Source organism: Gobius niger (assembly GCF_951799975.1).
Source record: "Gobius niger genome assembly, chromosome: 8".
Taxonomy (NCBI): Eukaryota; Metazoa; Chordata; class Actinopteri; order Gobiiformes; family Gobiidae; genus Gobius; species Gobius niger.
The window spans coordinates 6,745,700-6,769,482 of NC_136859.1; the positions used below are offsets into that span (position 1 = coordinate 6,745,700).

The 23,783-nt window shown below is 41.3% G+C and overlaps 1 protein-coding gene across 1 annotated transcript in view; it reads left to right on the forward strand.

Moving 5' to 3' along the window:
- gabbr1a (gamma-aminobutyric acid (GABA) B receptor, 1a) overlaps nucleotides 1-23,783 on the forward strand; it is an 89,173-nt gene that overhangs the window by 34,459 nt on the left and 30,931 nt on the right. Inside the window, exons 7-11 of the mRNA XM_079562010.1 lie at nucleotides 6,552-6,712; nucleotides 13,898-14,032; nucleotides 14,215-14,385; nucleotides 17,446-17,547; nucleotides 19,214-19,279. Of these exons, the coding sequence (XP_079418136.1) occupies nucleotides 6,552-6,712; nucleotides 13,898-14,032; nucleotides 14,215-14,385; nucleotides 17,446-17,547; nucleotides 19,214-19,279 (635 nt within the window). The remainder of the gene's footprint in view (nucleotides 1-6,551; nucleotides 6,713-13,897; nucleotides 14,033-14,214; nucleotides 14,386-17,445; nucleotides 17,548-19,213; nucleotides 19,280-23,783) is intronic.

Genomic DNA, 23,783 nt, shown 5'->3' on the forward strand with positions numbered 1-23,783 from the left:
ATAAATAGGTCTTTTCAGTCTGGGAAGCCCTTTATAACCCGATAAGAATAAAACAGAAAAGGACAATTATCTAACTCTATAAATGGGTTCTTGTTAAATGGAGGGCACAGCTCACAGTTGGAGAAATCCTTTTAAACGTGGCATTTCTGAATCGATTGGGAGTCAAGCGGCGGCTAAAGTTCAGGCTGAATTATTAATGTCAGATACAGGTCAGTCTCAGAAGAGAGAGGCAGAAATATGAGCCGGGGTTTTCTTTGAATGTCGGTTCTCAGTCAGTCAATAGCAGAAAATAAAAAGTTAGGCAATGCACAGGCTCGTCTGTTGGTTGCTGTGTGTCTTATGAGCCTGTTTATTTGAGGCTGCTCTTAATCAAATGGGATAAATAACGTCCTTAGGTATTAACATGGAAGTAATAAGGTATCAATAAGCAAGAAATCTGTTTAGGGTTGGGATTAAAGTTCCTCTTACCCTCCAGTTTAACCAAGCAAATTGTCCAGTTCAGCTTTACCCAAATCTAAAAGCTTCTCGACTGGAGAGCAACAGTGTAACGCCTCATTTGAAAGCTAAGGCCTGTGATGCAGTGTTTTTTAAACGTTTTTGTCGTGTCTTTGTCTCGTGTTTGATGCTTTTTCAAGAAGCTTTTAAAGTTGGGTGAAGCCAAACTGGAGAAAATGTGTATATTGTAGATAATAGTATAATGAGCAGATTATCAACATTTAATTTTAATGTGTTTAAATTGGCTTATTTTGTTTGTAAAGCCTGTATGAGGCGGCGGACTTGTTTATTCAAATAAATGTATATTATATTGCAGTGGTAGGCAACGTCAGGCCCGGGGGCCAAAACCGGCCCTCCATGCTCAAACTCTGGCCCTCGAGATGATTTTGAGAAATATTATGACCCAAATCAGAGATCAAATGCCTGTTAAAGTACTCTAGAAATGTGTAAATACTGTCAATTCCTTGAAATGTCTTAGAAGAGTACCCTTTTAGGCCATAATCCAAAAGAAAACTCATCAATAGGTAGAAATGACTTAAATCTACTTGAATTAAGAGATTAAATCTAAAGTTTGAGTAGATTTGGTCTGGCCTTAGAGCAGATAAAACCTATTCTTGCCAATGGAACAAGCACAAGTTTTTTGAATAATAGTAAGTGAATAATAAATATTTTTTTCAGTAAAAGGTGATTTCCAGTGGGATTTCTATTTGTTCCATTGGTATTAGCATATTTATCTAATGTTAGATGAGTTCAAACCGACTCAAATTTTACATAAAAAACCTTCATTCAAGTGATTTTAAGTAATTTATCTAATTTAAGATGGACATTTTTACAGTGTATATGATGTACAACACTGGCACATGTAGAAAGTGATGCTTTACTTTATTGCTGCAATTGGAGGGTCCGGCCCTTGGTTGACGATGAAGAAAACCAGCCCTACACCGAGCAAACTTGCCGACCCCAGTTATATTGTGTCTACTGCTGTCTGTTGGTGTTATGCAAGACACAATAAAAACTATTAATTCATTGACACCTTTATGGGAATATTATTCATGGCCCATTACAGTATTTTGCAGTTGAGCTGTTATGTTAATATGCTCTGTCCTAGCAAATAAATAAATGACTAATGCTTATTAATAGCTTATTAACCTGTTACCTGCCGCCCCCCTAATCAGGGGGCTAGGGTTAGGGTTAGTTATCTGTAATCAGAATATAATTAGGGTTAAGAACGGCAAATGTATTGTAACTTGTGTTTCACTCACACAGATCTCACACATATTTTTAGAAACTAGAAGGTCTTGGCTTTCAAATTAGGTATCACTCTGGCATATAGGCTGTAAGCTCTCCAGTCACTATACTTTGAGATTTGGATGTAAATAACTGCTAAATCTGACCCTAATCCTAACTCTGACCCTAAGGTGGCAGTTAAGTGGTTAACCAATACTGTAGCATCAAGATTAGGGTCCGGCCGATAGATAATTTTTTTCGCGTTGGAAAGAGCTCAGTCAGAGCTCAGTCAAAGCTTTTCAATGAGCCCTAACCAACTGAGGGGGGCTCACGGGGAGCGGAGAAACACTACGGTGAAAATCGGTCATAAGTTTATGTTGCATAGCAGCATTTCTGAACCATAAAAGACAGAGAATTGTCATTTTTGATTTTGGAATCTGCTAATTTTTGTCTGTCAAAACAAGCTCCCTGAATGTCCTGATTGAATCCCTACGCCCCTCATGCAGTGCCTCCTGCTGTCACAGTTCAATACTGACAGGTTTAGAAGCATCATATTAATCTGGATCCATCTATCTATACAAACAATACTCTTGTTTTATGAATCGCTCTACGGCCAAACCTCCTGTAATGAAAGTGAAACCACCAGCGTGTGCAAAGACCTTCATGGGGCTGAAATATGATCGTTTGTTTGCATTTTAAGTGGGAACGTTTGGGAAAATAAGCCCTAAACTTTGATAATTTTCCCGTTTCTTTCTCATCTTTCATGTTTCTCGCGGCGGCAGCCTGATGATGATGATGATAAAGATCTTCTTCTGTTTTTAATATTGGGCCCATCTCCTCTGAGTTTAACCAGAGGCATTAAAGTCTGTGCATGAGTTATCGAACAATAAAACTTTGTAATGTGGTACTGCTCGGAGCGGAGGAGATAAGGGACTGAAACGGGTCCTGGGCAGTGATTAAACGTTGCAGGACCTTATTAGTTTCGGGCGGTGGATCGGCTTTTGGCGCGCTCGCCTTCAAGCAATAAGGTCTCGGGTTCGATTCTGGAACAACTTAAGCAAGTGCAAAGTGTTATCCATGTCGTCACCAAGCTTTTCATTAAAATGAGCGAACTGACCAGTGCAGGGCGGGTGTTTTATGATTTGAACTTGCCCGCTTTCAGACGGAGATTTAGCTCCGACTGAACTAACCGAGATAGCTGCTTCCTTTTGGACTGGACAGTTCATAAACTTGTGCTGGGGGGTGTTCAACGTCAAACTTTATCTCTCTTTTGCAGATCAGTGACAGAGAAGCGCAACACAAATGTTCTTTGTCTTTGCCTACATCCCTATTTGATAGATTAACATAAACAAGAGTATGGTTTACTTATTTATCTATGCATTACTACTATGTATTCACTCTCAAGTATAATTAAACAGTGGCCCAGGCTACTGCAGCACCCTATTCACATTATTTAGCCCCGCCTATTTTTGTGGTGCCAGTATTTCCTCTCAGTCTAAGCACTTCCTGTGAGCGTTTGTCAATCACAGAGAGAGACGGAGAACTGGCAAAAAAAGCTTAAGGAAGAAGGTTTGTGTTGCATCTGGTTGATCACAGTGTGAAGACGGCATGAAAAAGTGACCTCAGAAATATCAGAAATATCACGTTACATCAATATAACAAATTATAACCCAATGTTATCTTAAGTCAGACCTGCAGTCTGACCATGAACACAAGATGGCGACTATGAAAGTCCATTAATTTATTTATTATTATTTTTATTGACCTTTATTTAACCAGGATAGTCCCACTGAGATTAAGAGTCTCTTTTTCAGGGGAGTCCTCGCCCCAGAGGGGAACCTATTGTACATGTTTTTAGTGGTAGGGGAAACCGGAGTACCCGGAGGAAACCTACGCAGACACAGGGAGAACATGCAAACTCAACTGAAAGGCCCCGTCCAGGTGGGAATCAAACCCGGGACCTTGAAGCGAGAGCGCTAACTGCTGCGCTACCATGTCGCCAATTATGATGATAAGTAAAAGAAAAAATCCCACTTACTCAATTACCCAGCATACCACTGGAGCCGACTGGGCTTAAAGGTGCATTATGCAACTATTTATGAGGAAAAAAAGTCGATATTTGTGTATTTCACCTTGTAGTGACACAGCGGCTGAGTGGTTAACATGGCATCTTTACTTTCCATCACGGTGGCCTCTACAACGCTCCAGGATCCATTTTTTTGTAGGTTTTTTGGTGAGAGGGTCCGTCAGCAGTGAAAACCTTCCAAACAATTGGAAGGTTTGGCCGCTGGGTCACCACAAGGTCAAACGCACAAAAATATCAACTTTGTTTTTCACATGAAAAGTTGCATAATGCACCTTTAACTTAAAATTCTGGTTAGTGCCGATTTGAGTATAGTTAAACCTGTGAGTAATTCAATGGATAATACAGATGAATAATGTTAATGTATTCCTTTTCTTTCCATTTGGTGCCTTTTACATTTGTATCATGTATTTCAGGTGAAACAAGAAACTTCAGACAAAAGGGCAGAAAAAACACTTTCCACATTTTTCATTTTTTGGATCAATGCTCAAACTTTTTTTTCACAAAAATTCATCCCAACTTTTTCACTTTTCCCCATTTTTTTTTATTTTTCCCTCCATTTTCCCCCCTACAATTGTTTCCCCCCAACTTTTCCACTATTTAGATACAGACGGCATCTCGTCATAGAAGGGGCGTGGCTTCGCCGAGGGGGAAAATAGAATCTTTAGAGAAACTCCACTCTTTTTAGCCATTTTCTTGTGGAATATCAACTTATTTTCACACATAAATAAAGTGTAAATCGGGCCCATGTGGATATTTTCTCACAGCAGATTGTTCAGTAGAAGTGAAAAAACGGCAGTTGTAGCAAGCGCTAGCTAACCGTTAGCATTAGCCCGATGCTAACATGTAGCATCAAGTTAGCTTTCTCCGTTATTCATGTATTTATGGGCTGTTGAACCACTTTGCTCCTCTCCATGTCTTTGTATCTTTATTTAGTAGAAAACCATATTCATAATTCAGCGTTTGTTACAGTAGTTTTTTAATAATTAGAGAAAATTTACATTTTTTCAAAATTGTTTTCCCCCTTAACAGTTTTCAAAAATTACCATATTGGGCGATTCCAGAGATGCCGTCTGTATCTATATTTTTCCACTTTTATTCTTCACAATTTTTCCCCAATCCCCCCCCCCCCCCCCCATCATTTCCTTAATTTTTGATGACAAACAGCATCAAAACTTTGATCTGAAAATGTCCTTTTACCTGCTTTACATAGGCTCTACATTGGCTCTAAAATTGTTTCCAAAGCAGCTTCTATGAAAGCACGTTACGGCCGTGCCTTTTCACCACCAGATGGCACCAAACCCCAAACAACTATTTAACATCCAGGAAAATGAAGGCTACACAGCTTGCGCACTTCACTATGTAAGAGACATTTATGAAGGGGATATCATTGCAGCTTTGTTCCCTGAAATGCTGTGAACCGGCCCTGGATCCAGCCAGGCGAGCTCCAATTAATGAGACCACACAGCGCAATGCACAGGCTGATCAGTGAAGTTAGGAAACTATAGGAGCCCCGTCAATCTTTGAGCGCGCAGATGTTTCTTTTAAAAGTGTTGAATGCGCTTCGTGCGTCTCTCCTCCTCCCCCCTCTCTCTCTCTTCACTTGATCGTCTCTCTCTTCTTCGTTCCCTCTCTCTCTCATCTCCCGCTGCTGCAGTGAACCACGCTGCTTCCCTCTCGTCCTCCTCCTCCTGTTCATTCCTGTCAAACGCGGACTCCAAACCTCCTCCTCTCCTCCTCTCCTCCTGCCTCTCGCTCATCCGGCCGTTTCTCCGCTTGTTTTTTTCCCTTTCGCGCGTGTCGCTCATTTTTGACGCGCGTAAAAGGACGTCAACAAAACCAAGGGACTTTACAAAAACGCTGGGGGTTCATTTTGAGCGAAGACACGCGCTGGATTTTATCACAACGAGCAACACGTTACTTTTACGGACAAACCATGGATTACTTCGATGCCAATATAGAGAATCTACAGAGTATGTAGAGAGAACAGATCAGAAGGGCTTGGAAATATGCGCACACTTTGAAATGATCTGACATAAATACACACTGAATCGGCAGATCATTCAAGTTGTGTGGTTATAAATTAACATGAACTCCAGATGTCGAGCCGGAACTTTTATCATCCATAATTTAAGAGTCACTTTCAATGAAATGATGCAACGGAAGGAAATAGCGTTATTATTTTCGGCAGGTTTAAAGCACTTACTAACCACGCGCTTTTCTGTTATGTTATTGTGAAACTTCGCTAACGAGTCCCTTTGCATTAAAAAAAAAAGCCAACTCGCACTTTTCACCAAAAGAGATAAATAAGCGATGAGTTAGAAAAGTGGGGAGAATACAGAGCAAAGGCAGTGTGACTTCGGATTAAACAAACAGCATGAGATGAATTGAAATCCGTTTCTCACTGCGGGTCTTGGTTGATTGGAGAAGTCTATTCCAGCTTTTTGCAGACACTTTGCACCTGTGGGGGGAATTTTCTCTAGAGGCTTTGCTGGACTAAAAGTTGATTTCTTTACTCTTAAGTCCCCAATTTTTGACTAGAGCGTGGACTCATCTTTCAGCGCATACTTTCCCTTCAGTCAGATTGGACTAATTTTTGAGTTTTCCATAAGCCGGACAGTTTTTCCCGAGTCGTTCGAACTGACCTCTTGGACGATGCCTGTCCTCCCTGGGTCCCCGCGGCTCCTGCCCCTGTCCGTGGTGCTGATCGTCTCTCTCCTCTCCTCCCTCTCCCCTCCGTGCGCAGGGAAGAAGAAGCTGTACATCGGCGCGCTGTTCCCCATGAGCGGGGGCTGGCCCGGGGGTCAGGCCTGCCTGCCCAGCGCCCAGTACGCCATGGACCTGGTGAACAACCGCACGGACATCCTGCCGGACTACGAGCTGGAGCTGATACACTACAACAGCATGGTGAGTGAGTGAGGGAGAGAGGGAGGGAGGGAGGGAGAAAACGGGGGGAGGAGGAGAGAGAGAAAGGGGGAGGAAGAGAAAAGGAAGGGGGAGGAATAGAGGTATGTGGGATGGAAAAGTGAAGGAATTTAGACTCTTCTGTGAATGGAAAACATGCAACACATTCCTGGTTCACTATCGGGACCAACAGCACTCTGAAATTAACCAAATACAGTGAGTAAAATTTCAAAATGGACACATGTTTATGTCTTGGTTTTGAGTGAGGCACTGCATGCAAATTCTATGGTGTTACATTTGTTCTTTATTTCATGGTAAAAAAGATAAGGGCTATGCAAATTAATTCTCTGTTTGTCTTGCAATGGGAAAGCTAATCTGACAACGACAAGAACACTGACAAATAAGAGGACACACACACACAGCCATGTTTGTAATGCTATCTTAGTGGGGACACTCATAGCCATAATGTATTACCCAGACCCTAACCCTGAACCCTAAGCCCCTAACCCTGACCTTAATCCTAATCGTAATCTTAACCCAGTTCTAACCCTAACCCTAAAACCACATCTTGACCCTCAAACAGTCCTTCAAAGAAGTGAGGACCACCCAAAATGTCCTCACTTTCCAAAAATGTCCTCACTCAAACCGGTCCTCACAATGTCTTAAGTACAAGAAAACACACACAAATCACACACAAATCACACTTGAACACGATGAACACTCTTAACCCTTGCCGAGCACATTTTCTCCAGTTCAGCTTTACCTAAATCTTAAAGCTTCTTGACCTGAGAGTTTACAGCCTATATGCCAGTGTAACTCCTCATTTGAAAGCTAAGACATAAGATCTTTCCTTGGCTGCGTCCGAAACCATCAAATTATAGCCTTTGTGTCCTAATCCTTAATCTTTCATGGGGTCAACTGTTAGATCCCTATGCAGTTAGTGAACTAGAGCTTCAGCAGCATTTTCCCGATTCGACCGTCCTTACCGAGGGCAGAAAACACAGGGGAAGTGACATCACCAACAGCTGTTTCTTTACTTCTTCTTCTTTAAGGTTATTGGCAGACAGGCCAAACAAATGCACGGCTTATGGGATGGCACATAGCTCCTAGTCACCGATTAGCTAGCATCAGAGGTCCCTATGCTAAAGGAGGCATGCTAGTTAGCATACAGGCTCCTTTTCCTAACTCCTTCCAAACCGACAGCCCAATTCGGAGGCTTCTTATCATGGAAGACGCTGACGCACTTCCGATTTGGAGTTAAACCTCTTACCAATTTACTGCTTTCAGATGGGGCACCAGTTTTTGTTAAAGGGACTAGATGCAAGTTGCATATTTTTATACTCACTACTGCCACCACAGGTCTTACGCGTAACTGCAGGTTCTGTATGAAGCTTCGGACCTGAATTAACACCTCTTTTAGTGACAGTGCAGGATTTTAGAGGCAGTTGTGGTGAATAGGTCTGAGCTCAACATGCAGGGGGAGGAAAATACTACATTTTGAAAGTCCATATAGTCCCTTTAAGTTTTCGTCACCTTTTGTGGCTTTATTAGTTACATACATAAAAAGCAGCAAAAACATGACAAAGACGCTACATAACCGATTAAAACAAAACAAGGAAGAAGCTTAGATGAGTTTTGTCGGTCTTAGCTTTCAAATGAGGCATTACGTAAGGAATAATGCACGACGAGGTGTCTATTATCAGAAATAACTCGACGAAGTTTTACCTGAAACTAGTTCCAGCTCAATTTGTCATCGTTACTATGGAAACGGCTGCAGTGGAGTGATATAGCGAATAACGTGATTTAACTGTGTCCAGGCTAGGTGTACATTATCACTTTTTAACGCACCCTCCAGGCAATCAGAATCGAGTATTCACCCAGACCATGGTATAATCTGGTTTATAGGATGTTAACTCTAAAGTCAAGAAGCTTTAAGATTTGGGGTAAAGCCGAACTGGAGAAAATATTCTTGGTTACGGTGGTGGGTAAGGATTTAAACTGTTAGCAATGAGTAATGTGTCGACATCTTAGTTACATTATCCGTGTTTCTGAGGCGAATGATCCCAGAAGAAAAGACAGCAGAAGCTCAGTAATGTCTTGTGTCTTAATAAATGTATGAAGCTGTCAATCTTACACATGCTGGTGTGTATCATCGAGTGTTGTTGCTGCTGTGGTGAGAAACAGCCAACTGCGCTCACTGTCTATAACACGACTTAAACACTGACAATCTGACCTTTCAAAGAAGGCTTGATATCGGCAAACGTTTGACTGATGATAGTTACAGATACACTGGGATTGTCTTTGAATTTCAAGTTTGCTGAATGACTCTCCCTGCTCCCTCCATTTCACGCTGTGCTGTCCCGTCTAGTGAAATTTGTGGGTCCAGAAAAAAGATTTAGAGATTTGTTGAACTTGTTGAACATTTACAGCTTTCCAAAGTTTGGGGTCACGAAGGCCAGTTCTTTAGCTTCTCTGATGCAGTTTTCAGCAGTGCTAGCGTAATTGCACGTCATACTGTCAGGTGGAGGGCAGAGGCCAATACAACTCTATGGAAGAAATACTATTTTGTAAGAAATCTCCAAAATGAAAATGAACAAATGATTTTCCTCATCAGTATTTGACAGTGATTGGATTCAGCCTGAAAGTCCTTTCTATTGGCCAACATCACACTCATGTTTTCGAATATTGTCTCCACTTTTGGACGCCTTTCAGAGAAAAAAATTGGACATTAGTTCACATGTGCTAACCCTCTAACATGATTAGCTAACGCCACTAGAACACTGGAGTGAGGCGCCTCTACACATATTCCATTAAAAATCACCCGTTTCCTGCTAGAACTGGCATTCACAACATTAACAATGTCCAGACTGTATTTTTGATTCATTAAATGTTATCCTCATTAAAGAAAATCAGTGCTGTTCTTTAAAAAATAAGGACATCTTAAGTGACCCCAAGCTTTTGAGTGGTGGTGAACATACACAAAATATGGTCTGAAAAAAAAGCAATCGAAAATGTGAATGTATTGTGAAAAGTAATGTTGTTGTCACTGTCAGACACGCCGGCTCTTCCCAACCCCTGGTCTAGATCCTGCTCTTAATCCTGGTCTGAATCCCAATGAGCGCCTTACTTTGGAAAATCATTAAAGGATTAACAGGGCATGATGTTTACAGTCAAATATTGGCCCTCTCCGGTGCCGCAGCTCAGGTGACCTTCAGATTCATGTGGAGATCGAGTCTCAAAATACTGAATTATGAACTGAGAAACCAACACAAGAATCAAAGGCATTTCAGAACAACTTTTGAGACAATATAAAGTCGTGGTGTAAAGGGGGGGTAATGTGCTCTCTTGGTATTTGGTGATAATCTCAAAACACACCTTGATTTCTATGCATCCTCCAGTGTGTTATTGATCCAAAAAATGCATGACATACGCCTCTGTCCCCTGAAAAGCCAGGTGAATACTGCACGATTTTGTCCGTCTGTCATAGCAAAAAAAAAAAGGTTGTACAGTGAGACAAGAAACGAGATTAAAAATAGAACCGTGGTACGACAAAGATGAGCTGCGACAGACATCAGCAGCGTCTGAGCCGTCATCTCGCTGCAGCCATGATCTCTGTCAGGCGTGTCATCAACAAAATGCAACACCAGAGTACCAATGTCAAACGCAACACAGCCCAGGACTGAACAGGACCGAGAATATAAACACTGTTCACAAGCAGCACCGGCTTCATCACTACACAACTCGCTTTGAATCATCGCACAGTGGAGACGACTCTTACATCCCCCACGTCCTGCACACCCAGGATTTTAGACCCTCATATAGGTCTGTTATGATAATCACGATCTCGACTTATTGTTCAATAAATTACAGAAAAACATTTTATTTTAAGCTCAAAGAGTGCCTTTAGTATGGGGTGGGCCGAGGCACAAATTGTTACAATAAATAAAGATGACATTTTTCTTTTACTAAATGAAACAAAACCAATTTAAAAGTGCAAACCTATATATTATGTAGACATTGGTGGGTAACTATAAACTAAATATTTCTCTTATTCAGTGAGTATATTGGATGCAGCGCAGTAAAAGAAAAAAGAAAAAACAATATTCAATTCATACTCAGGAACGAAGAATCTTGTGGCACAAGATTGTCAGAAAACCACAATTGCAACTTGACTGCCACCGGACCGGAGCAACCAACACACACTAATGGAATCACGAAGAAGAAGCTAACAGGCTAATGGGTAAAGCTAACTGTGGTCTAGCGCCACTTAAACAGTATTTACAGCCAAGTTTGAGTGAAAAAAAAATTACATTGTGTTATTGAATGTACAATAACCCTCTATCCCAGTGTCTTTTCTGTCAGTGTAGTATCTTCTCTCATGGACAATTAATAAGTAAAAAACTAGCAACTTGCTATGACACCTGCAGAGGTGCTTATGGCCTCTAGGGGCAAACTACTACTGTAAGTACTGCTTTAAAAATTATATAATGTAATATTTAATTTTAATTTTCTTGTCTCAACCAAACCCAGAACCAGCAACAAACAATGCAAAAACTATAGAATTGTACTTTAAAATTGTCTGTAGTTTGTTATTCATTGTTTCTTATGGACCCCTCCTGGAACCGCCACCTTAACGTGGTGGAGGGGTTTGAGCACCTGAATGATCCTGGAGCTCTGTTGTCGGGGGCTTCGTGCCCCTGGTAGGGTGTCACAGGGCAAACAGGTCCTAGGTGACGGGTCAGACAAAGAGCGGTTCAGAAGCCCCTTATGAGAGACCAACAGGCCTGAGAATCGTGAGGCTGACCTTATGTGGACCCACCACCTACAGGAGGAGCTGGTGGGCTGGTGTGATATGGGCAACTCCAAACAGCTGCCCCCACGACCTGGCAACGGACAAGTGGAAGAAAATGGATGGATGGATGGATGGATGGATGGATGGATGGATGGATGGATGGATGGATGGATGGATGGATGGATGGATGGATGGATGTTTCTTATGGAGCAGAGGCGGATCAATTTCCTCCGACCCCGGGTCAATTTTCGCCATTTTTTCTTCTTTCAAAACACCAAGATAGTTGTGTTCATTTAAGAAGAAATCTGAGTGAACTATTCATCTGCTTTGATATCTAATATAACAAAATGACCGACGACCAACATCAGAAGAAAAAAAAAATGGATGTATGAAAATGTATTTGTTTTTTGCCTCTTGTTGCTTTGTGGAGGGTTGAGTGTCACAGCTTCAAACCAATTGCAGATTCCATCATGGTGCAGCCTGAGTCTCCTGTAAGCTTCATTCTGCTCTCATGATTGAATATTCACCGTCCTTCGCCTGTTTAAAGCATGACCGCGCTCACACCACACGCCGCAGACGAATCAAAGCGGGCCGCCATCTTTGATCCATTATCGAGAGCCTCAAACGCGACGCGCCAAACTGTCTGGGGCTAATCACAGCAGCAGTGGCACAGTTCCTCTGCCACGTGCCGCCCTCTCCCCCGGGCTAACCACTCTGCCACTGTAACGCAGCGAGGACGGATCACTTGCTCCATATTTTGGACTAAATCAGGTTGAGCCCCCCTGTTCTTTCTGTCCGGAGGCGTTTGTTTTTGGGTCATGTCTCTGTTATTTCTTGGTCAAATCTAAAGGGATTTTCTCTTTGAGTTGAATCAATATTTCAAAGTCAAAAAGTGAGGTTATGAGTGCGAGCGACATTGATGGAGGTTAGAACTAGTTTTGTGTATTTATCGTCTATCTAAGTTCAGTTAAAGTCCAGATAAGTCCGTTTAAACCTAGTCCTTGTGAATCTATGTACAGTAATGAAAATATGTCTATGAAGGTATCGGAAAGATAGAATAAGATCAAGAATAAACTGGATTTAGTAAAATGAGCTAAACTGAATAGACAAAATATACACAATATGCATGCCCCAACATGAGTGGTGGGTTTACACAAGAGCACATGACTCATTACATAAAATAAACCAAATTTCTGACTGTATGACAGCATCAAAAAGGCATCAGAAATGTGTACTAAGCGTTTTTTAGAGTTTGGAGAGTGTGCAGAGCCTCCAAAATAAGTGTTTAGGCTGCTCTGGGCTACAGCTGGCATACTCTTTTAGGAAAAATACAGAACGGATTCGCGTGATATCAGTCTGGGACCAGGGGCGGACTGAGACTGAAAAACAGCCCTGGACTCTGACCAGCCTGGCCCAAATTAGCGTAAATGCGACACTTCCACAAAGACATGTTAACCTCTTACCTCCCGTATTAACAGAGAGCATTTTCTCCTGTTCGGCTTTACCCAAATCTAAAAGCTTCTTGACTGGAGAGCAACACTGTAACGCCTAATTTGTAAGCTAAAATCTAGAAAAGTGATGGTAACTTTTTGTCATGTTTTTATCACTTTTTTGTCACTTTTTCGATGCGTTTTTGTTGTTTGGTGTTGTGTTTTTGTCTGTTTTTTTGGTTTTTTTCTTCATGTTTTTCTCATCGCTTTTTTCTTTGCTTTTTCGTCACGTTTTCGTCACATTTTGTTGTGTTTTTGTCACTTTTTTGTTGCTTTTACGGCGCATTTTTGTTACGTTTTCATCCGCGTTTTTGGATGGTTTTCTTTTAAGCTTTTAGATTTGGGTAAAGCTCCATTACGGCAGGGTGTGAGAGGTTAAGGAGAAAAGTGAGAGGCCAGACCGGTGGCCCTAGAACCAGTGGCCCTTCTGTGCTCTTCCAGAATGGACATATGGCCAGTCCGCCCCGGTCTGGGACCCACGGCATCCATTTGCGACATCAGAAAACTCAAAATCATGTTTATTTGGGGTCACATGATGTTCACGAGCAATGACAATCTACGAACGGCGCACAGGAGAGAGAGAGAGAGTGAGCTTCTTTCTAATCGGTGGTAAATGACCAAAAATACATCGACAGTAGGTGAGTTTCGTGATTCATAATCCTGTGTGAATATTAACACAGAACCGCTAATGACGCCTGATTGGTTTACTCCACTTCCTGTTTGCTCGCATATGTACTGCTGTGGGAAATGGGGTTGATGTTGCGGTGACCAGATTCAATCCCTGGTACAGCGGTGAGTCTGGAATTGGCAATGATTGGAATGATCTGGTTAAATGTATCAACAAACATATATAGTTGATCCTTTATCATATTTACAATGTGAACATATATGTGCCTGTTTTTCCAGTGTGACCCCGGAGAAGCCACTAAGCTGCTGTACGACCTGCTGTACACGGAGCCCATAAAGATCGTCCTGATGCCGGGCTGCAGCGGAGTGTCCACTATAGTGGGAGAGGCCGCGCGCATGTGGAACCTTATAGTGGTATGTATTACTATCACTACTACTGCAATGCTACCACAAATACTATCACTACTGAGAGAGGCTCCATGCGTGGGGAACCTCTCTTTCACCACTACTATGATAACACTGTTGTTTACTAGTACTACCATCACACTTGTCTCATCAGGTACAAAGTCTGATAATCGATATGTGTCTGTCTTTAGTTGTCGTACGGCTCGAGCTCTCCCGCCCTCTCGAACCGCCAGCGTTTCCCCACGTTCTTCCGGACCCACCCCTCGGCCACGCTCCACAACCCCACCCGAGTGCAGCTGTTCCAGAAGTGGAAGTGGACGCGCATCGCCACCATCCAGCAGACGACCGAAGTCTTCACCTCCGTCAGTATCACTCGTTCACTCATTCAGTCCCGCCCGGCTGGTGGCAGAGCACATCATAAATATATTATAACAAGTACAACATGTCTGTGAAGGCTCGTTTTACTCCGGTCTCTTTCCTGAAAGTGTGCAATCGTCTACAGCTTTGTACAGGCTACTGTTTGTTTATTCTCTGAATAGATAGTGAACTATGGAAGTCAGGATGGCCTGCACTGTAGTTTATTTGAGCAATTAACATTTTCTCTTTCTCCAGAGTTTCACAATCATGCAGTTAATGGAAGCTCAAAGGGAGTCGACTGAAGCAAAAGCTTATAAGTGCCGACCCCTTGTTCAAAACTAGGTAGTACAACTAGTACAAAAACAAACTGTGACTGTGCTTCCTCTATGGCAGGGGTAGAGGAAGGTCAAATCCGTCCCTCAAGCGTATATCTTCTGGCCCTCAAAATAGTGATTTAAATACTCGATAAAGTAAAAGTCAGTCAATTTCAACATACTGAACACATACTGAATAAACAATTATCTAAACAATATTTATTGCTTTGAAATAACATGGCAATTATTGATTCATTGATCAGCTCTGCTACATAAGTAGAATATAAATAGACAACCTTTTCTTATGTTTTATTTTTAAGAGCAATGACCAGTGCTTCAAGGGAGTATACGCAGTTTTAAGGGGCTAGATGCAAGTTAGCCATTTTATACTCACTACTGCCACCTCAGGTCTTATGTGTAACTGCAGCTTCTATATTAAGCTCGTGCATGACGGCACTTCAGACCCGAATTAACATATTTTTGAGTGACAGTGCAGGATTTTAGAGGCAGTTGTGGTAAATATGTCTGGGCTCATTCTACACCTTAGGACATTGTTCAAACATGTAGGAGGAAGGAGGAAAATACTTACTTTGAAAATATTTCAACTCTGTATAGTCCCTTTAAAAATGTTAAAATTAAGTGTTTTCCTCCCCGTACATGTTTCAACAATGTCCTAAAGTATATATATAAGCATATACATAAGCATATTTACCAGAACTGCCTCTAAAATCCTGCACTGTCACTCAAAAAGGTGTTATTTCGGGTCCGAAGTGCCGTCATGCACGAGCTTAATATAGAAGCTGCAGTTACACATAAGACCTGAGGTGGCAGTAGTGAGTATAAAATGGCTAACTTGCATCTAGCCCCTTTAATTATGGATCCAGGAACTATTTTAGAGGATCTGGCAAAGATTTGAGACAATATAATGTTGTAGTAGAAAATGTATTGCCCCCGTGAGGAAAATCATTAGCGTAATGGTGTTTAATGAGAGTGTTCCTGTAACTGTTTGGCCCATTCCCCGAATCCATCACATCCATCCAAAAGTGTTCCTGAAATCACTAACTTCCAAATTAAGCACCGGCAATGACTGCACATGCGAAAGTGAAGTGTGCGGACCTCGAGTCGATTTAGCACAGCTTTCATTTTAATGCCAAACTGCAATACTGTTATTGCAATCAATGCAAATGGTCAAGGTCAACTTTATTTCTACAGCACATTTACAAAAACCACGGCTGCCCAAAGTGCTTCAATATCTAGGAGTACAAAAATACAGAACAAGACATAATAAAACCATAACGGATATAACTGGTTTTCATGGTATCTTTAGCTTTGTGACCAATTTGGATATACATTTAGTTGTTAACATTGGACAAAACAAACATCACTGGCAGGTTTTGAGAAAAGATCTATGTAAAACTGCAGTTGAAAATGCTTTGGACCCCAAATGTTGTATTTTCACTGAACTTATGAAGAAGTCCCTTCATGGCATTTTCAAATAAATGTAGATTTAATGTTTAATTTAACCTCTTAACTCCCGCCTGAGCCGAGAGCATTTTCTCCAGTTCAGATTTACCCAAATCCTGTGGGTCAGTGCAACGCCTCATTTGAAAGCTAAGATCTACAAAACTCATCTGAATTGATCTTTTTCCTCATGTCATCAGATTTTTTTTCCATCATTTTTTGGTGGGTTTTCAACTCATTTTTGTAACTCTTTTGTAACTTTTTTGTCAAATTGTTTGTAAAATTTTTGTCACTTTTTGTCACATTTGTCCTTTTTTTGGTCAAATTTTTATCACATTTTTGTCACATTTTTGCCATTTAAAAAAAAAAAATCATCATTTTTTTGTAAATTTATCATAATTTTTTTTGTCACTTTCTGTCATTTTTTTGTCAATTGTTTTGTAATTTTTTTGTCACATTTTTGCCACTTTTTCATAATTTTTTTGTCCATTTTTGTCAGTTTTTGTCCATTTTTTGTCAGTTTTTTGTCACATCTTCATTGTTTTCGGCTCAGTTCTGTCGCTATTTTCTCACCTTTTTTCCAGAAGCTTTTGGATTGGGGTAAAGCCAAACTGGAGAAAATGTGCTCGGTTCAGTTGGGAGTTAAGGGGTTAAAGGGGCTAGATGCAAGTTCGCCATTTTTTGCTCACTACTGCCATCTCAGGTCATACGCGTAACTGCACCTTCTATATTAAGCTCGTGCATGACGGCAATTCGGACCTGACAGTGCAGGATTTTAGAGGAAGTTGTGGTGAACAGGTCTGGGCTCATTCTACACACTATGACATGGCTGGAACATGTAGGGGGAGGAAAATACAGAATTTTGACATTTTTAAACTCCGTATAGTCCCTTTAATGTTAATGACAGAATAAATGTTTTTTTCCATCCATCCATTTTCTTCCGCTTTATCCGGGGCCGGGTCGTTGGGGCAACAGTCTCAGCAGAGATGCCCAGGCACACCTCCTCCAGCTGTTCTGGGGGGACCCTGAGGCGACACCAGGCCAGCTCGGTCACATAGTCCCACCAGCGTGTCCTGGTCCTTCCACGAGGCCTCCTCCCAATAGGACATGCCTGGAGCAAATGTTTTTTAATGCTATTAAATCCCCAGCAGAAACCCTGAATAGTAAATATGGTCAGCATTAGGAAGCATGGTCGTCCACTTTTATAGGAAAACAATTGTCCCTTAATTCAGCAGACTATGTATTTTACTGTAAATGTATTCATGTATTTGTTTATTGTGTGTCCGGCAGACGCTGGACGACCTGGAGCAGCGCACGAAGGAAGCGGGCATCGAGATCAGCGTCCGGCAGAGCTTCCTCACCGACCCGACCGTGGCTGTCAAAAACCTCAAGGTTCCTCATTCAATAATTCTCAGCACAACAACAAACCCGCTCAAAGGCATTAGCATTAGCATACAGGCGTTTGATAAGAGCCGGCAGAGGAAGGCGACATGCTAATTATCCACGCTGTGACGCAGAGCTCTCAGCTGCAGAAAGTCGGCTCTGTCAGGCTTTATTTGGGCTGAAGGAGGATTAATTCAGTTTCCTGGGAGTGATGTGAAAAATATTACGGTAATTTACATCACAAAAGCATTTCGCCTGAAGGAGCGCAGCTTGACTTGGGCTATTAGCCTGTTTCTTTTAGTAGTTTGACTTAAATGACTTTGGCTTTAAGAATCTGCTTTGCTTTTACCCTTGATTTAATTTCTATATTTTTGAATACAAAGTATGAATAGATAAAAACACTTCAATGAATCAATGGATTAAATTTACATTCATGTCAAGAGTCAAGATAATGATTTAGATTGTGCTATTTTAAAGATGAACGTTAGCATTTAGCTTCTAGTCCAAAACACATACATTTATAACCACAGAAGTCTCGTCTGGTGAGGTATATATTTGCATCCTATTTGAGTCAGGAATGATCTGCTCTGTGTGTGCTGTTTTGACTTAATGACAGAATATATTTCAGCAAGACATTGCTGAGTCCTCATAAGAAATAAAACAAGCAGAGGAAACAGGAAGTTAGGCCGAAACTATCTTAAAACAGATACAAACAGAAATTCAGAAACACGGCCCAGGGCTGGTCTGGAGTTTGTCTAGAGCTCCCCCCGCAGGCAGCAGTGAGAATGACAGAGTGAGAACAAACATTTAGAATAACATACAGCGTGGTTTGCTTCTTTATTGTGCCATGATAATACACTTTGAACACAAAACTGTTCTGTCCGCTCCAGTGTTAGAAGTGCAGGCTTTAAGTTGAGGACGGTTCTCGCAATAATATAACCATAGGAAATAAGAGATCAGAGGAACATCTGACTCTGGGTATGTTTTTGACAGTGTTGGGGGTAAGTAACCCGAAGTAGTGTTACTAAGCATTTTTGTGGCAGTGACATGTAATGCAAACATTACATTTTTAAAGCTACTACCAATAGAGAATATCACAATTTTAAACTAACTTGCCCAACATGGGAACAACTACCAAACCAAATAAACAAACAAATAAAATAATAAATTAAATCAATTTACCTTGATATTTTATCTTGAGTTTAAAAATGTTAAGATTATGTATTTTCCACCTCCTACATGCTCCAGCAATGTCCTAATATGTAGACCTACTCACCTCAACTGCCACTTAAAGCCTGCGCTGTCACTCAAAAACTACCTCCATCGTCATGCACAAGCTTTTAAGTGTAAGACCTCAGCTGGCAGTGACAAGAAGGTTTTTGAAGGATATACTGTCTCAATTAGAAAATGCTATATTGATCTTAAACGGCTCTGGTCATAAGCCTCTTACTCCACCCACCTCTCCCTTCATGTAAATGCTGTCAATAAAATAAAAAGAATAAATACGGATTAGGTTTTGCATGAGATCGTAGGCAAGGAGGGCAATAGCAGTTATGTTGGAACAGGAGGAGCACTGTACTGTGTAAGCACTAAGAATAAACACTGGTGAAGATTCGAGGATTACTCAAACATGCGCAAGTGTTCTGACTTTGCTTTTCCTCGTTTGTTTCGACAGCGGCAGGACGCGCGGATCATCGTGGGCCTGTTCTACGAGACCGAGGCGCGGAAAGTCTTCTGCGAGGTCAGTGTTGTGTCCCGCGTCTTTTGCCTGCAGACCCGAACACGGGGCTGAAGTGCGGCGTCTAATGAGCTGTCTCAACGGCTTATTCTCTGGCAGCCACTCAACACCCTCTGCCTGTCAAGGAGAGAGCGCGTCTTATTTATCAAATTTATCACACAAGTGTCAGACAAAGCAGCGATTTGAAGGAGCTGTCTGTATCAGGGGAGAGGTTTTGAATAATAAAATAAAGCAGTATGCAAATCACGCTTGTTAACAGCGAGACCTTGAGTTTTTGACATCTTTGCTAAATAAAATACAAATTACCATGTTAACTTTTGGAGATATCCGCAGTTGCTTTGGTACAGCATTGGTAATACTGCTTTGCATTAACGTTAACTCTGTCACGAGCAGAAAGATACTGCCAGGATCTCAGTGAGGGCTACCTATAGCTGCAGGATTACCTATCGTGCATGTTTTAGGTTAATCTGTGGGGAAAAAACACTATTCTCTTACAAATATCTTGACCGTAGGAGAAGTCAATGCTGGTGAAGAGAGGAAAATCTAAACAAATGTAGCGGATCGATTACAAATGAGAGAAATAATAAAGTACCAACAAATTTGAATCTGTTATTAAATATATGGGCAATGGTGGAAGAATAACTTAATTGTCTTATTTCAGAAAAGTGGCGCATCAAATTTACTCAATTAAAAGTATCTGACTAAAATTCTACTGAAGTAAAAGAACAAAAGCATCCACTTTCAGATCCACTTTATAAGTAAAAAGTATTTTTTTTTTAGACTATTGAAAGAATGTGCAGCATTTTTTTTCTGGAAGAATTTAACCAGGTCTAAACCAGCTTCAGATTCACCGACTGAGGTCACAAAAGGGTCACTGTGAAAATAGATGCGTTTTCAAAATGTAGGTGAGTAGACAGAACAAACGTATTAATCATAAAATTGCTTAACAACAAGAAAAAGTACTTAAAATTCCACATGCACTGCTTAAAGTAGTTCCGCCTGGCGCAAGGACAGCGTTGCTCTGAACAAGTTGGTCATCTTACATGGGCGCAGCTGCTGCACCACTGGCGAGAGGGCGCCGTATATTAAAAAAAGGTCGACTAAGGTGTAGTTTACTACAGGCACAGAGAATACTGCTCTCCTATAGCAGCCTCACATCTTTTCCTTGTTACATCATAGGGCTGTGCAATGAATCGAAATTTGATTACAATTTCGATTATTACACTAAACGATTCCAAAATTAGCATGTTTTTTTTTTTACTTGTTATTTTTTTATTTTTTTGCAAAGCAGACTTGCATTATTTCATGGCGCTGGGGTTATTTTTTCCTTTGCATTTCACGTGCCATGGCTCATGCTTTTGCCTGACATAAAAACAAACAGCGCTGTGTGATGATGTCATCAGGCCGCGCTGCTCAGTTTACTTGCGCAGGTGTGAGGGCTGGCCAGCAGGGGGCAGGTTTGAAACAGAGACCTCTCCTCTTAAGACATACTTGAAATCATTTGTACTTTTATGACTGGTCAGAAAACAGAAATTTTCGGCATAGTTTTTTTTATTAATAAATATATAAATAAAATAAAGACTTTTTTTAAAGGCAACAAATAATCGTTTGAATAATCGTGATTTCAATTATGACAAAAATAATCGTGATTATTATTTTTTCAATAATCGAGCAGCCCTATTACATCACGTTGTCTCATGTTCTTCGTTTAGCATTAAAGGCTTTTATTAGCTCTGTTAGGTCAGACTAGAACTTTATTTATCCCACCGTGAGTTAAACACTGTCCGTATTCGGTGTCACGAGAGAAAGAGAGTATACCTCTGGTCGCGCTGGTCTGCACACGGCCATAATCGCGTTAACACAAGGGCATGAACGACAACTGACTAGTCGTGTGATGACGTCATCATATTAACAACAGAGGAATATCGCTTAACTAACAACTACAATATGTTCACATCCAAATCCGTCATGCAATAATGTAAGCTCACATATAAGCAGGCTTTACAGCGTATTTTCTGAGTTAATATACAATATAGTGGCTTATTACCATATCCTAGATTTTAACTTATTTTTTAGGCAATGCTCAGTGTTTACCTGCGCCTCCAGAAACAAACAGATCCCTGTTCCCCCTCTCCTCCTCCGTTTGTCTCGCTCTCCTCCCGGCCTCATCTGGCCTCACATCTTCCTTGGTCTGAAGTAAACAAGCTTTCGGTCCCAGAGTGTTAGATCGTAGTTGATTCCACGTGAATAAGATTTGCGTGTTGCGTGTGCGCGATGGGCTGCAGTGACGGTGGAAACTGTCTCGATTTCAGATGAGGGCAAGTGATTACGCTGGTGAAACTCTATGTAGACACTAAAACAGTGGTAAACAACTAGCCGCTGGTCTGCTATGGTGTAACGCTGTTTATTGTCTCACTGAAACATGGAAAAGGGGTTCCACCTTGACATTAACGTTGAAATTAGAGAGAGAGAGAACACATGACTAGTCCACTGTCTAAAATCAGGTCGACTCTTGCTACAGAAGTCGAATGCAACCCAAACAAAAGCACGTGTTCTCCCCCACAACCCCCTCCCTCCCCCTCGGCTCCTCCCGGACGTGGAAGGAGTCTGGTTGGAGGAAAACGATTGTTCTACATAACATCACCATTGGCCAGGGGTGTCTGTCCAGCCCACGTACAGCCCACTTAATGCGACAGGTCTGGAGCTGGAAGATCTCACGCGATAATCTGCATTTGGAAACACAAGATCAGGCCTGTCTTCTCCAAAGATAGAGAAAAGCATTTTGAGAAAAGGCCTTTGAGATGATCCATTCTATATACTGTAAATCCATATTACACTATTTCTATTGACAAACCGACAGAAACAAGAAATGTATTGGACTCCGAGATCCCACTCACGATCTGGAAACGTGTCCCAGGGCAGCGACAGATCATCCCAAGCAATCTCCACAATTAAGTGCACAAATTCAAATAACGCCTGTCACATTTTACTAATAGCTTGCTGAACAGTTTCTCCGAACACAAGCCGCATCAATCATATTACATAAGAGCACATTATGTTTTGGTTTCAAATAAAACTCCTCCGTCATCAAACTGATTATTCAGCCCAGTGCGAGCCGTGTGTCAGTCAGCGCCAAGGAGTGGGAGGAAGAGCGAATTTGCATCTTTAAACGGATATTAACGGAAATCGGCTCCTGCTTCACAGCGGGATTATGTTAGGGTCCACTGGGGTCCTATCCTGCAAACATGAACAGACAGGAACCTCGGTGACCTGGCTGTGACCTCAGTTGCTGGATCTAAAGCTGCAGTAGAAGTTGTTTTGATGATCAGAAACTTCACAATAAAGGACGTTTGAGCTTGATCAGTGCTGGTTTACACCTGGTAATAACAGATAACTTCTTCCTAAAATACCACTCGCTTATTACTCTCAATAGCTTTTATACTGAAGCAAAATTGTACTTTTTAATTCGATTTTTTTCTTTTCTTCGTAATTTTACTTCCATTCTCCAAGAACCCACAGATCAGATTTTATTAAGAAACATGCAACTTTTTTTTACATACGATATATTATTCATGATTTACATTTGTTTTCATGTGCTTTGTCTCCATAGACTGTAATATAATAGACAGCTTCTCCTCAGTCCTCCCCGTTTACCATAATGACCACGCTCGAGGGGGGAATCATGGCGGATTTACAGACTCCCCCTCCCCAGCTCTGACGGAAGCATGTTCCTAAAAAGGGCATAAGGGCGGGATCTTCACCGTAGACTCTGCCCTTGAGTGACATGTAGCTCGCGCAGCTGCAATGCTAACAGTCCGACCCTCATTAAGTACGAGATTTCAAAAATTCTTAATATGTGACTAACCCAGCGTTATCACAGGAGGAACATTGAGCCTAGTCTAGTGTCTAAAAAATAGAAACCAGGCGTCAAAGTTGTTTTTAGCGTGTCTAAAGTCCAATGCTTTCCAATGGGAGACTAGCGGCCATATGGAGGTACTACAGCAATGGCGGCCTCTTGTGTCGTGGGCATAAAGCAGAGCAGCCAGCGCCCATTGTTTGTCTCCCTTTTTCTTAAATAAATAAGTGAATAAATTATCCCTGACTTACACAACACAATGAAAATGGGTCATAGATCTGTCACTTCATTTACATTTAAAGCAACACGAAATCACAGTCCTATTTCAAAGGGAATAAATCAACCCCAAAATGTATCTTATTTATAATTATAAAAACTATTATTAGAAATATTATATATGTGTGACAGTGTTTGGTCCAAGTGTTTAAAATTGTAGTGCTGCCCTCTACTGTTCTGACTGAATTATAGACCATTATTGGCCTCTATTGACCATGATAGGTGTGGAGCACTGCTAACTCATTAAAGGGATATTTCAGGATTTTTGACATATGGCCTCATTTCCTCGTTATTATTTGTAATTCATGCAGTTCTTATGTTTAAAGAGTTACGTGGTGCTAGGCTAGTGCTAGGCTAGCGCATTTCTATGGTATC